This window comes from Megalobrama amblycephala, linkage group LG11, assembly GCF_018812025.1.
Source record: "Megalobrama amblycephala isolate DHTTF-2021 linkage group LG11, ASM1881202v1, whole genome shotgun sequence".
Classification (NCBI taxonomy): Eukaryota; Metazoa; Chordata; class Actinopteri; order Cypriniformes; family Xenocyprididae; genus Megalobrama; species Megalobrama amblycephala.
The window spans coordinates 37,824,902-37,837,313 of record NC_063054.1 but is presented as its reverse complement, the minus strand read 5'-3'; the positions used below and the strand labels follow the sequence as shown (position 1 = coordinate 37,837,313).

The window sequence follows — 12,412 nt, the reverse complement described above, 5'->3', positions numbered from 1 at the left end:
AGGCAGAAGCTTGGGGATTGTTTTGTTAGTTTAGAATGCATAACCGCATGGAATAAACTCTGGTTTTGTGTGAGTCTAAAGCAAACTGAAAAGTCATGAAAGATCATACTCCAGTCAGAAAATCAATACCAGAGACACCAATAGTGTTTCATGCAATTTATTAAGACCACTATATGGACTTGACCAGGTTAACTTCTCCACTAGAAACCAGAGTTTGCCCACTAGAGATGGTCTTGATGTGCACATCTCTTCCTGTAAAAGAAATGGTATTAGCATGAGGGGCATTTAGACAGTTTTATTGTTCCTGAAGTCAAGTCACAGCAAAATCATGTACTTTTCCTAGTGCAGCTTTGCTCACAGGAGCCAGAAGAGGGATGGCACACCGCTGTACTACAGTGGATGAAGATCTAACAGAGGGGGAAAAGGTTAAGACATAGAATTCACTAAAAAAAAAAAAAAAAACAAAAAAAAAAAAACATTAAGAGTTGAAGAGATTGGAGCATACGGTTTCCTGCAGAGGAGCCAGTGATGTCGGCTCCACAAATGTGAACATCTTCACAACAAAGCGCCTGTAGTGGGTTGGGAACTGAAGACCAGATGATCCAGCCACTGGAACCAATGTGGTCAGGTAACGGTCATCCTGGTAAGGGCACCTGAAAGGCAATGTGTCAGTCAGAAATGCCTTCCAGCACACTAGATGGATAAAGACTGGCCATACTCACCCATCAACCAGAAGGTCCCACTGGGGTAGACTGAGTGGACTGGCGGTTGATGTCGCCCAGCAATGTCCCAGCATCAGGACAATGTTGGGGTCAGTCCTCTCCAAAATGCGCACCTCAACATACATAGGCTCCCGCAGAACTTTTGTGACTGGATAATCAGCATCACTGTAGTAGGATGTGTATGCCTCATCCCCTGAGGAAGAATACTAGTGTTAAACCAGAAACTGCTGCAACCTGGAGTTTCAAAAAGGCTTTAGGCATACTTGTGACTCACCTTCTGCACAGCCTTTGGTGACACATTGACCATTTGCCAGTCTAAGCTCCACCCTGAGGGGTCCAGGAGCAGCTACTGGTGGAGGTGGAGGAACAGTATTGACCTCCACAACCAGAGCTTCCACAGAAGTACCAGAGTACCTACACTGGAAGAGAAGCCTGGACAGACAGTGAGCTTGTAGCATGTGTCATGGATTAAGAAATATGCTAAAGCACACATCACCTACTCAAAATGACTGTCCCTTGTGATGGAGCCAAGTGGTCCAATCCCCACTTCATACAAAGAGGTCATCCTGTTCTCATAAACCACATATCCACTGTCCTCCTGCAAACAGTAGCACTATTGGCATCCAGTCCATTTCAAGCCATGCAGAACCACCACAAGCAGCTACTCACCATCATGCTCGTGCCACATGCAGTGACGGGGAACTGGTATATAGCAAAGGAAGGTGTGGATCCCACAGGACTGCAAGGTGGATCATTTCCACCAATGAGACGGACTGAATCCAGGCTCAATCGAGGCAGAGTAACATCTCTAGCCACCACTACCACAAACTGACCATCTCTTATACACTGGACAGTCACTGGAACAAGGACAGGTTAACACTGAGGATCAGTTTAAACATGAACACCTTTACATTGACTCAACACTTACCTGCCTTCCCATAGTAACACTGCTGTCCATTAAAGCAGCAGTTGATAGCTTCACACTCAGCACCACTGATACCAGGTGGTCCACATTGGATCTGCTCATAATCAGCTACAACACATTTGTCAAGGGGCTCTGCCTGCGCCACTGGCTGCTTAGGCGGAGACTGCTGAGAAAGCTGATTACTAGCTTGTTGCTGAACTGCCTGTTGAAACTGCTGAGGAGACTGCTGACCAGCTTGAAGCGGTTGAGAAAACGGACTAGCTTGTTGAACTGCCTGTTGAAACCGCTGAGGAGACTGTTGACTAGCTTGAGCTGCCTGTTGAAACTGTTGACTAGCTTGTTGCTGAACTGCCTGTTGAAACTGCTGAGGAGACTGTTGACTAGCTTGTTGAAGCCACTGAGGAAGTGGACTAGCTTGTTGTTGAACTGCCTGTTGTAACCGCTGAGGAGACTGTTGACTAGCTTGTTGAAGCTGTTGAGGAAACAGACTAGCTTGTTGAACTGCCTGTTGAAACTGTTGACTAGTTTGTTGTTGAACTGCCTGTTGAAACCGCTGAGGAAACTGACTAGCTTGTTGTTGAGCTGGCTGTTGAAACCGCTGGCCAGTTTGCTTGAACATCAGAGCTTGAGGATTCTGGGGCAGATTACTCAACTGTGGAACAGCATGACAGAAAGCACAAAACCACACACAAAGTAGCAGAGACTGACCAACACCCCAATTTCCTGCCATTGTTCAACAGCTAATCACACTATTGAGACACTGCCTTTTGGTCTTTTTGTACTCTACAGATTTTGGCTAATTAAAAATAATCCCTCCCACTTCATTAATAGTCATGGTTCTCCAGACTTGCGTGAGTGGGAATTTATGCAACTGGGTGATTCCATTGGTCCTTAAGATTCAAATTTCCTTGTTTTTCCACCCTTATTGAACATACATAAAAGCACATATTGAACTGAATTCAGAATAATGTACTAGTACTATAACTGCCATTCTAAATCCAGCCTTTGTTTTATCTTTCATTAGCTGTATACAACAGTTGACATTTTGACAATTCTGGATTGTTTTTTCTTTGAAACACATCTTGGAGTTCCCATGGCAACAGCCTGTAAATTCAGACTGACTCAAGAGTTTAACACATGAGATAATGTTACAATGATATTGTAAGCCTGTCTCAGCCATAGCTGATTTAATATCCTGTGCACACTGTAAGATCAAGATCCTTGAAAATCAAGCACATTGAAGGAAAAAGCAACATAGTGGCAGATTGCCTTTCCAGGACCACAGTGCAAGCAGTGCACTTGGGTATGGACTTTGTTCATTTAGCAGCTGACCAGTACTCTGATCCCGAGGTACAGGCATACAGAACGGCTGTCTCAAGTTTGAAAATAGCAGATGTTCGCTTTAAAGAGGCAGGAGTTACGCTGATGGTTGATGTCTCCAGAGGCCACCCTCGTCCAGTGATGGCGAACTGTTTTCAACAATGCCGAGGTTTGTCACACCCTGGGTGGAAAGCTTTGCAGAAACTGGTCTCTTTAAAGTTTGTGTAGCATGGATAGGAGGAGGATGTTTGAACCTGGGTTTCAGCTTATGTAGCATGTCAGCAGGCTAAAGTGCAAAGACAGGTCAAGGCAACACTGAAAATTTGAGGTACTAGAACAACATTTTGACCATGTTAATGTCAACCTGGTGGGTCCACTGCTGCCCTCCCAGGGATTTACTCACTCTCAGACCACCAGGTGGCTGGAGGGAATACCATTGATAGTGACAACAGCAGATGTAGCATGGGCCTTTGACACTTGAGTTGCACATTTCAGCCCCCAATTTACTTCTGATTTGCAGACGGAGGTGGTTTGAATTCTGGGAGTGCAGCTCCACCATACTACAGCATTCCATCAAGTGACTTTAGAAAGACTTGGGCATGTTTGAGAATCAATGCAGTTATTCTAGTCCAAAGTCACGTTTATAAAAAAAAAAAAAAAAAAAAAAAAACCCAAGACAAGACACCAAGTGTTTCATGCAGTTTATTAAAACCAAGTTCACATGACCAGGTTAACTTCTCCACTAGAAACCACAGTTTGCTCACTGGAGATGGTCTTTACGTGTGTGTCTCTTCCTGTAACAGAAAATGGTAGGTGCATGAGGGGCATTTAGAGAATTCTCATGGTTCCTGAAGTCAATTTACAGAAGAACTCACTTTTCCTACTGCAGCTTTGCTCACATGAGCCAGAAGAGCGATGGCACACTGCTGTACTACAGTGGATGAAGATCTAACAGAGGGAAAGGGTTAAGCCATAGAATTCCCTATAAAGAGGGATTGTTAAGAGTCAGGTAAGGCTGGAGCATACAGTTTCCTGCAGAGGAGCCAGTGATGATGGATCCACAAATGTAAACATCTTCACAACAAAGCGCTTGTAGTGGGTTGGGAACTGAAGACCAGAAGATCCAGCCACTGGAACCAATGTGGTCAGGTAACGGTCATCCTGGTAAGGGCATCTGAAAGGCAAAGAGGCAGTCAGAAATTCCTTATAGCTCACTAAAAGGATAAAGACTGGCCATACTCACCCATCAACCAGAAGGTCCCATTGGGGTAGACTGAGTGGACTGGCGGTTGATGTCGCCCAGCAGTGTCCCAGCATCAGGACAATGTTGGGGTCAGTCCTCTCCAAAATGTGCACCTCAACATACACAGGCTCCCGCAGGACTTTTGTGACTGGATAATCAGCATCACTGTAGTAGGATGTGTATGCCTCGTCCCCTGAGGAAGAATACTGGTGTTAAACCAGAAACTGCTGCAACCTGGAGTTTCAAGAAGGCTTTAGGCATACTTGTGACACTCACCTTCTGCACAGCCTTTGGTGACACATTGACCATTTGCCAGTCTAAGCTCCACCCTGAGGGGTCCAGGAGCAGCTACCGGTGGAGGTGGAGGAACAGTATTGACCTCCACAACCAGAGCTTCCACAGAAGTACCAGAGTACCTACACTGGAAGAGAAGCCTGGACAGACAGTGAGCTTGTAGCATTTGTCATGGATTAAGAAATATGCTGAAGCACACATCACCTACTCAAAATGACTGTCCCTTGTGATGGAACCAAGTGGTCCAATCCCCACTTCATACAAAGAGGTCATCCTGTTCTCATAAACCACATATCCACTGTCCTCCTGCAAACAGTAACACTATTGGCATCCAGTCCATTTCAAGCCATGCAGAAAAACCACAAGCAGCTACTTACCATCATGCTTGTGCCACATGCAGTGACAGGGAACTGGTATATAGCAAAGGAAGGTGTGGATCCCACAGGACTGCAAGGTGGATCATTTCCACCCAAGAGACTGACTGAATCTAGGCTCAATCGAGGCAGAGTAACATCTCTTGCCACCACTACCACAAACTGACCATCTCTTATACACTGGACAGTCACTGGAACAAGGAACAAGAGCAGATTAACACTGAGGATGAGTTTAACATGAACACCTTTACATTGACTCAACACCCTTACCTGCCTTCCCATAGTAACACTGCTGTCCATTAAAGCAGCAGTTGATAGCTTCACACTCAGCACCACTGATACCAGGTGGTCCACATTGGATCTGCTCATAATCAGCTACAGCACATTTGTCAAGGGGCTCTGCCTGCGCCACTGGCTGCTTAGGCGGAGACTGCTGAGAAAACTGATTACTAGCTTGTTGCTGAACTGCCTGTTGAAACCGCTGAGGAGACTGTTGACTAGCTTGTTGAGCTGCCTGTTGAAACTGTTGAGGAAACTGACTAGCTTGTTGTTGAGCTGGCTGTTGAAACCACTGGCCAGTTTGCTGGAACATCAGAGCTTGAGGATTCTGGGGCAGATTACTCAACTGTGGAACAGCATGACAGAAAGCACAAAACCACACACAAAGTAGCAGAGACTGAACAACACCCCAATTTCCTGCCATTGTTCAACAGCTAGTCACACTGTTGAGACACTGCCTTTTGGTCTTTTTGTACTCTGCAGATTTTGGCTAACTAACAATAATCCCTCCCACTTCATTAACAGTCATGGTTCTCCAGACTTGCCTGAGTGGGAGTTTATGCAACTGGGTGATTCCATTGGTCCTTAAGATTCAAATTTCCTTGTTTTTCCATCCTTATTGAACATACATAAAAGCACATATTGAGCTGAATTCAGAATAATGTACTAGTACTATAACTGCCATTCTAAATCCAGCCTTTGTTTTATCTTTCATTAGCTGTATACAACAGTTGACATTTTGACAATTCTGGATTGTTTTTTCTTTGAAATACGTCTTGGAGTTCCCATGGCAACAGCCTGTAAATTCAGACTGACTCCAGAGTTTAACACATGAGATAATGTTACAATGATATTGTAAGCCTGTCTCAACCATAGCTGATTTAATATCCTGTGCACACTGTAAGATCAAGATCCTTGAAAATCAAGCACATTGAAGAAAAAAGCAACGTAGTGGCAGACTGCCTTTCCAGGGCCACAGTGCAAGCAGTGCACTTGGGTATGGACTTTGTTCATTTAGCAGCTGACCAGTACTCTGATCCCGAGGTACAGGCATACAGAACGGCTGTCTCAAGTTTGAAAATAGCAGATGTTCGCTTTAAAGAGGCAGGAGTTACGCTGATGGTTGATGTCTCCAGAGGCCACCCTCGTCCAGTGATGGCAAACTGTTTTCAACAATGCCGAGGTTTGTCACTCTGGGTGGAAAGCTCTGCAGAAACTGGTCTCTTTAAAATTTGTGTGGCATGGATAGGAGGAGGATGTTTGAACCTGGGTTTCAGCTTATGTAGCATGTCAGCAGGCTAAAGTGCAAAGACAGGTCAAGGCAACACTGAAAATTTGAGGTACTAGAGCAACATTTTGACCATGTTAAAGGTGCTAAAGAGGATGTTTTGTTTTATACTTTTTTGCAATATTACTTGCAACTGTATTTACTAACTGATAAAAGACTATTTATTAGGTGCACTGAAAGTAATAATATTAATATACATCATCTGTGCATGAGGTAGGGCCTTAAAAACATCAGCCAATCGTTTACGCGATTGGCCCTCTGGCTTGTCAATCACTGCCATGACGATCCATGTGAGAGACGCGCGGCTGCGCGCTCCAGTAACTTTCCACACTCCACAGGCGCTGCATGCAATGTTTTTGTCAGGAGACAGGAGTAACAACTGCAGATTATGAGTTACCTGCGGTGAGTCCGACATAATGAATCCACGGCTTTAGGTCGCGCACACACTTAACAATTGTAAGGCCGATTATGAATGTAAATTGATACTTATGACCAATGTTCCCTCTAAGCTGCGCGTGTGCGCGGCCGCGCACTTCTGAAGCCGCGGCCGCGCAGAAGAAATAATTGCCGCGCAGAGAACAGACATGAAAATGATTGTAGTAGTTTAAATGAGAAATAATTGCAGTGCTCTGGACAACCGCTATAGAGTTATTGTCGCTATAGAGTTGGAACTGGTGAATGCGGTTTACAGGTTTCATAGAAAGAGAACGATTGAGCACGTGCGCTGGCTGGCCCTGAGCCAAATCAGTCGCGGTAAGAATACTGTCATGTTTGCGGACTAAATACATCAATACGAGAGGCAACGCGAAATGAAAAGAAATGTGAAATAAAACGTCATGTTTTAATGAAAAGTGGTGGAAATAACAGATGATGGGCACAGAATGGTAATAAAACTCAGACATTTACAATCACACACCCACCACAGGCAGGCCCGGATTAAGAACACATTGGGCCCTGGGGCTATAGCAACACCAAGGGCCCCCTTTCATCTGATTGCCATGCCACAGTTTCTTGTACCACAAGAATTTTTTTTTTTTTATTGTTATAAATGCACATGCAAATAAAGAACTTTTGTGATTGCGAAAAGTGCAGTGTCCCATGAGTAACTCTACCGCTGTGTTAACGTGATGTGAATGTGTCGAGGTCGAGTTGTACGGATGGAGGCACCAGAACTGCAACTAATAGAATGTGCTTCAAAGGCAGATAGTGGAGACAAGTCACACGACATTGGTGTTCGGGATTTTTACACGGGTGATGATGATGAGAGAAAAACACTGACATTCTGAATTCAAACAGCAATAAAATCAATCGACTCGTCCCTGTAAATGTTGAAAACACCTTACGTTTTCATGAGAAACAATTACCATCCGAATAGGGCTTAGCTCGTTATAAGAATAATAACTTGCTGCAGCTGCTACCTCACCTTCTTCAACGTGTAAAGCACGCAGATCGGCGACGGTGTCGGTGGGTGAAGATAATTGTGAGCTGCCGCTGCACGTGGGGTCTTCCACTGGCTCGTATGTTTTATGTGAACCGAAGTAATGTAGCTAGTTAGTTTTGGAATTTTTGCTGTAAGACTAGCATCCTTTTTCTCCCTTTCAAGCTTATTTTTTCCTTTTTTGCGCACCACTATCAATTTTTTTTTATCATTTTGAACACCAGCGAGGCTGAATAAGCAATAAAGGCCAATTTCCCATTTTGTAGTCTACATGCGATAGCATAACGCAAAGAGGCGTTTCCCGATGTCATGGCGCGAATTGTAAAGTGATTTTGATTGGACGGTGATTTATCAGTCAGGCACAGTTTCTTGTTATTTTATTAGACACAAATCAACCACCTATGACTTGTCAATCTCATTTCCTCCAGCCAATCACGGGCCCCCTCTACCCGCGGGCCCTGGGGCTTCAGCCCCACCTAGCCCTTATGTTAATCCGGCCCTGACCACAGGTGTAGCTTAAAAACTCAAAATACATCAGTGATATACCTCCGTTTAAATAGATTATTGTGTGTGGTGGTGGTGTGGGTTTCAGGGATGTTTAGATAACTATAAACGAGTTAACGTTCACTTTTCTTAAAAATATTTAGCTATCAGTTTAAATGCTTCAGGTTGTTTTCACTATATAATATATTAAAACAAATGGAAGCATTTAAACTGATATAATACTGTATATCAGTTTAAATACTTAAATATTATATTATATTTTATTATATTATAATGTAAGCCTAATAAAAAATTTATCTCACAAGGGGATTGTTTAGGGCTCCTTGTCATGAAAAATCTTAACCTCCTGGTATAGAAAATCTGGGAAATTCATAAGCAATAAACATGTAATTTTGATGGTTTAACACTGTTTGTTGCTAATAATTGACTGTACAAAAACACATTATGGTTGTCCCAAACCATCACTGTAACTGCTCATATTATATTATTATAAAGAATTGAACTGTCCTGCAGGAGGACAGAAATTCTTTTTTAATATAATTTCTTGGTAAAGACTGGTACAGTTAATACAGCAATGTGAAAAAATCTCAAGTAACCTAAAATGTGCTTAATTTAGTGACTGAACTGCTTGTTTTCATATTATTTAATAAATCACTAAGTCACATCAAGGGTCAAATAAAATAGAAATGGCACATTAAAGTTAAATGTTACAGTTGCATGATAAAACCATTTTTTTGTGTGTGTTTACGTTCATTGTACAGGTCTGATATACAGTATGTTTTTGCTCAGGTGGCCAAAATGTGCGCTCAACAGAGAAAAGTTTTGCTCAGTGAGAAAAAAAATTAGAGGGAACATTGCTTATGACTGACCGCACTCAAACGCGTCCAGTCAGAGCCAGTTGCTTTCAGTCTGTGATTACAGTTGGTGTTCAAATTCCATGTGAAAGTATATAAATCTGCTTCAGGAGCAGGAAACAATCGCTGTATGTTGAGCATAGTCAGAATGTTTTAGCTAGTCGTTAAATGTGTGCCCGGCTTAACACAGCGAATGCTGGTGGTAAACACTCGTGTTCCGATACTCGTGCACGAGTTTTGGGAGGTGTTCCCTCTAAATAAGCTGTGAAGGAGGTGGGGTTGTTCTTATGCATGTGCTCATTTCAAAAACTGTCAACAAAAAAAAAAACCTCTTTAGCACCTTTAATGTCAACCTGGTGGGTCCACTGCCACCCTCCCAGGGGTTTACTCACTCTCATACTATGGTGGATCAAACCTGTGGCTGGAGAGAGTACCTTTGATAGTGACAACAGAAGATGCAACTCAAGTGTCAAAGGCCCATGTTACACATTTCAGCCCCAATTTACTTCTGATTTGCGGATAGAGGTGGTTTGAATTCTGGGAGTGCAGCTTCACCATACAGCATTCCATCAAGTGACCTTAGAAAGACTCAGGCATGTTTGAAAATCAATGCAATTATTCTAGTCCAAAGTCACAGGTTTAAATAAACTTTTTTTTTTTTTTTTTTTTAATAACCCTTACTTTGATAGCATATGGAACATGAAGAATGGGGGCCCAGGTTAACTGGAGTTTGGCAAATGGTTAAATGGCCTGGGAAGAAGCTTGGCTTATTTGGTTCAAGTTAAGCACCTCAGATTACACAGCCTTGCTAAAGCAAATGGAACTCAGGGTCACACCAAACCAATTAAAAAAAAAAAAAAAAAAAAAAAAAAAAAAAAAAAAAAAAAACCCACAAGACACTAATAATGGTTCATGCAGTTTATTAAAACCACCAAGTTCACATGACCAGGTTTACTTCTCCACTAGAAACCACAGTTTGCTCACTGGAGATGGTCTTGATGTGCGTGTCTCTTCCTGTAACAGAAAAATGGCAGGTGCATGAGGGGCATTTAGAGACGGTTCTCATGGTTCCTGAAGTCAGTTTACAGCAAGGACTCACTTTTCCTAGTGCAGCTTTGCTCACATGAGCCAGAAGAGGGATGGCACACTGCTGTACTACAGTGGATGAAGATCTAACAGAGGGAAAGGGTTAAGCCATAGAATTCACTATAAAAAAAAGGGATTGTTAAGAGTCAGGTAAGGCTGGAGCATACAGTTTCCTGCAGAGGAGCCAGTGATGATGGATCCACAAATGTAAACATCTTCACAACAAAGCGCTTGTAGTGGGTTGGGAACTGAAGACCAGAAGATCCAGCCACTGGAACCAATGTGGTCAGGTAACGGTCATCCTGGTAAGGGCATCTGAAAGGCAGAGAGGCAGTCAGAAATTCCTTATAGCTCACTAGAAGGATAAAGACTGGCCATACTCACCCATCAACCAGAAGGTCCCACTGGGGTAGACTGAGTGGACTGGCGGTTGATGTCGCCCAGCAACGTCCCAGCATCAGGACAATGTTGGGGTCAGTCCTCTCCAAAATGCGCACCTCAACATACACAGGCTCCCGCAGGACTTTTGTGACTGGATAATCAGCATCACTGTAGTAGGATGTGTATGCCTCGTCCCCTGAGGAAGAATACTGGGGTTTAACCAGAAACTGCAACAACCTTGAGTTTCCAAAAGGATTTAGGCATACTTGGGACACTTACCTTCTGCACAGCCTTTGGTGACACACTGACCATTTGCCAGTCTAAGCTCCACCCTGAGGGGTCCAGGAGCAGCTACTGGTGGAGGTGGAGGAATGGTGTTTACCTCCACAACCAGAGCTTCCACAGAAGTACCAGAGTACCTACACTGGAAGAGAAGCCTGGACAGACAGTGAGCTTGTAGCATTTGTCATGGATTAATAAATATGCTGAAGCACACGTCACTTACTCAAAATGACTGTCCCTTGTGATGGAACCAAGTGGTCCAATCCCCACTTCATATGAGGAGGTCATCCTGTTCTCATACACCACATATCCACTATCCTCCTGCAAACAGTAACACTATTGGTATACAGTGCATTTCAAGCCATGCAGAACCACCACAAGCAGCTACTCACCATCATGCTTGTGCCACATGCAGTGACGGGGAACTGATATATAGCAAAGGAAGGTGTGGATCCCACAGGACTGCAAGGTGGATCACTTCCACCAAGGAGACGGACTGAATCCAGGCTCAATCGAGGCAGAGTAACATCTCTAGCCACCACTACCACAAACTGACCATCTCTTATACACTGGACAGTCACTGGAACAAGAGCAGGTTAACACTGAGGATCAGTTTAACATGAACACCTTTACATTGACTCAACACTTACCTGCCTTCCCATAGTAACACTGCTGTCCATTAAAGCAGCAGTTGATAGCTTCACACTCAGCACCACTGATACCAGGTGGTCCACATTGGATCTGCTCATAATCAGCTACAGCACATTTGTCAAGGGGCTCTGCCTGCGCCACTGGCTGCTTAGGCTGAAACTGCTGAGAAAACTGATTACTAGCTTGTTGCTGAACTGCCTGTTGAAACTGTGGAGGAGACTGTTTACCAGCTTGTTGAAGCTGTTGAGGAAACGGACTAGCTTGTTGTTGAACTGCCTGTTGAAACCGCTGAAGAGACTGTTGACTAGCTTGAGCTGCCTGTTGAAACTGTTGACTAGCTTGTTGCTGAACTGCCTGTTGAAACCGCTGAGGAGACTGTTGACTAGCTTGTTGAGCTGCCTGTTGAAACCATTGACTAGGTTGTTGCTGAACTGCCTGTTGAAACCGCTGAGGAGACTGTTGACTAGCTTGTTGAAGCTGTTGAGGAAACAGACTAGCTTGTTGAGCAGCCTGTTGAAACCGTTGAGGAAACTGACTAGCTTGTTGTTGAGCTGGCTGTTGAGACCGCTGGTCAGTTTGCTGGAACATCAGAGCTTGAGGATTCTGGGGCAGATTACTCAACTGTGGAACAGCATGACCGAAAGCACAAACCCACACACAAAGTAGCAGAGACTGAACAACACCCCAATTTCCTGCCATTGTTCAACAGCTAATCACACTGTTGAGATGCTACCCTTTGGTCTTTTTGTACTCTACAGATTTTGGCTAATT

At 43.8% G+C, this 12,412-nt stretch overlaps 2 protein-coding genes across 3 annotated transcripts; both read right to left on the bottom strand.

The window, feature by feature from the left end:
* Window positions 1–141: 141 nt before the first annotated feature.
* On the bottom strand, window positions 142–2,411 carry LOC125278610 (zona pellucida sperm-binding protein 4-like). The gene is made up of 8 exons (XM_048207906.1): window positions 1,651–2,411; window positions 1,392–1,579; window positions 1,223–1,320; window positions 997–1,154; window positions 723–915; window positions 506–653; window positions 335–407; window positions 142–252 (listed from the first exon to the last, which is right to left on the bottom strand). Exons 1-8 carry the CDS (start codon window positions 2,375–2,377, stop codon window positions 170–172), a joined length of 1,668 nt encoding a protein of 555 aa, XP_048063863.1. The 5' UTR covers window positions 2,378–2,411; the 3' UTR covers window positions 142–169.
* Window positions 2,412–3,651: 1,240 nt separating this feature from the next.
* LOC125278613 (zona pellucida sperm-binding protein 4-like) lies at window positions 3,652–12,375 on the bottom strand. 2 transcript variants are annotated; one of them, XM_048207910.1, is made up of 9 exons: window positions 11,840–12,375; window positions 5,149–5,347; window positions 4,882–5,069; window positions 4,713–4,810; window positions 4,487–4,644; window positions 4,211–4,403; window positions 3,994–4,141; window positions 3,843–3,915; window positions 3,652–3,761 (listed from the first exon to the last, which is right to left on the bottom strand). In XM_048207910.1, the coding sequence occupies exons 1-9, from the start codon at window positions 12,338–12,340 to the stop codon at window positions 3,685–3,687; spliced, it is 1,635 nt and encodes a 544-aa protein (XP_048063867.1). In that variant the 5' UTR covers window positions 12,341–12,375; the 3' UTR covers window positions 3,652–3,684. The 2 variants fall into 2 exon arrangements, with proteins under 2 accessions (XP_048063867.1, XP_048063866.1); XM_048207909.1 differs by lacking the exons at window positions 3,652–3,761; window positions 3,843–3,915; window positions 3,994–4,141; ... (3 more) ...; window positions 4,882–5,069; window positions 5,149–5,347 and adding exons at window positions 10,145–10,255; window positions 10,341–10,413; window positions 10,495–10,642; ... (2 more) ...; window positions 11,214–11,311; window positions 11,383–11,570 and having other exon boundaries at window positions 11,641–12,369.
* Window positions 12,376–12,412: the final 37 nt, after the last annotated feature.

Coding starts and splice junctions, on each gene's coding strand:
- LOC125278610 (XM_048207906.1), bottom strand. CDS start 2,377: ATGGCAGGAAATTGGGGTGTTGGTCAGTCTCTGCTACTTTGTGTGTGG. Junction 1,580..1,650: donor GTGTTACTATGGGAAGGCAG/GTAAGTGTTGAG, acceptor TCCTTGTTCCAG/TGACTGTCCAGTGTATAAGA. Junction 654..722: donor TGGGACCTTCTGGTTGATGG/GTGAGTATGGCC, acceptor ATTGCCTTTCAG/GTGCCCTTACCAGGATGACC.
- LOC125278613 (XM_048207910.1), bottom strand. CDS start 12,340: ATGGCAGGAAATTGGGGTGTTGTTCAGTCTCTGCTACTTTGTGTGTGG. Junction 4,811..4,881: donor CATGTGGCACAAGCATGATG/GTAAGTAGCTGC, acceptor TACTGTTTGCAG/GAGGACAGTGGATATGTGGT. Junction 3,916..3,993: donor TGGCTCCTCTGCAGGAAACT/GTATGCTCCAGC, acceptor TCCCTCTGTTAG/ATCTTCATCCACTGTAGTAC.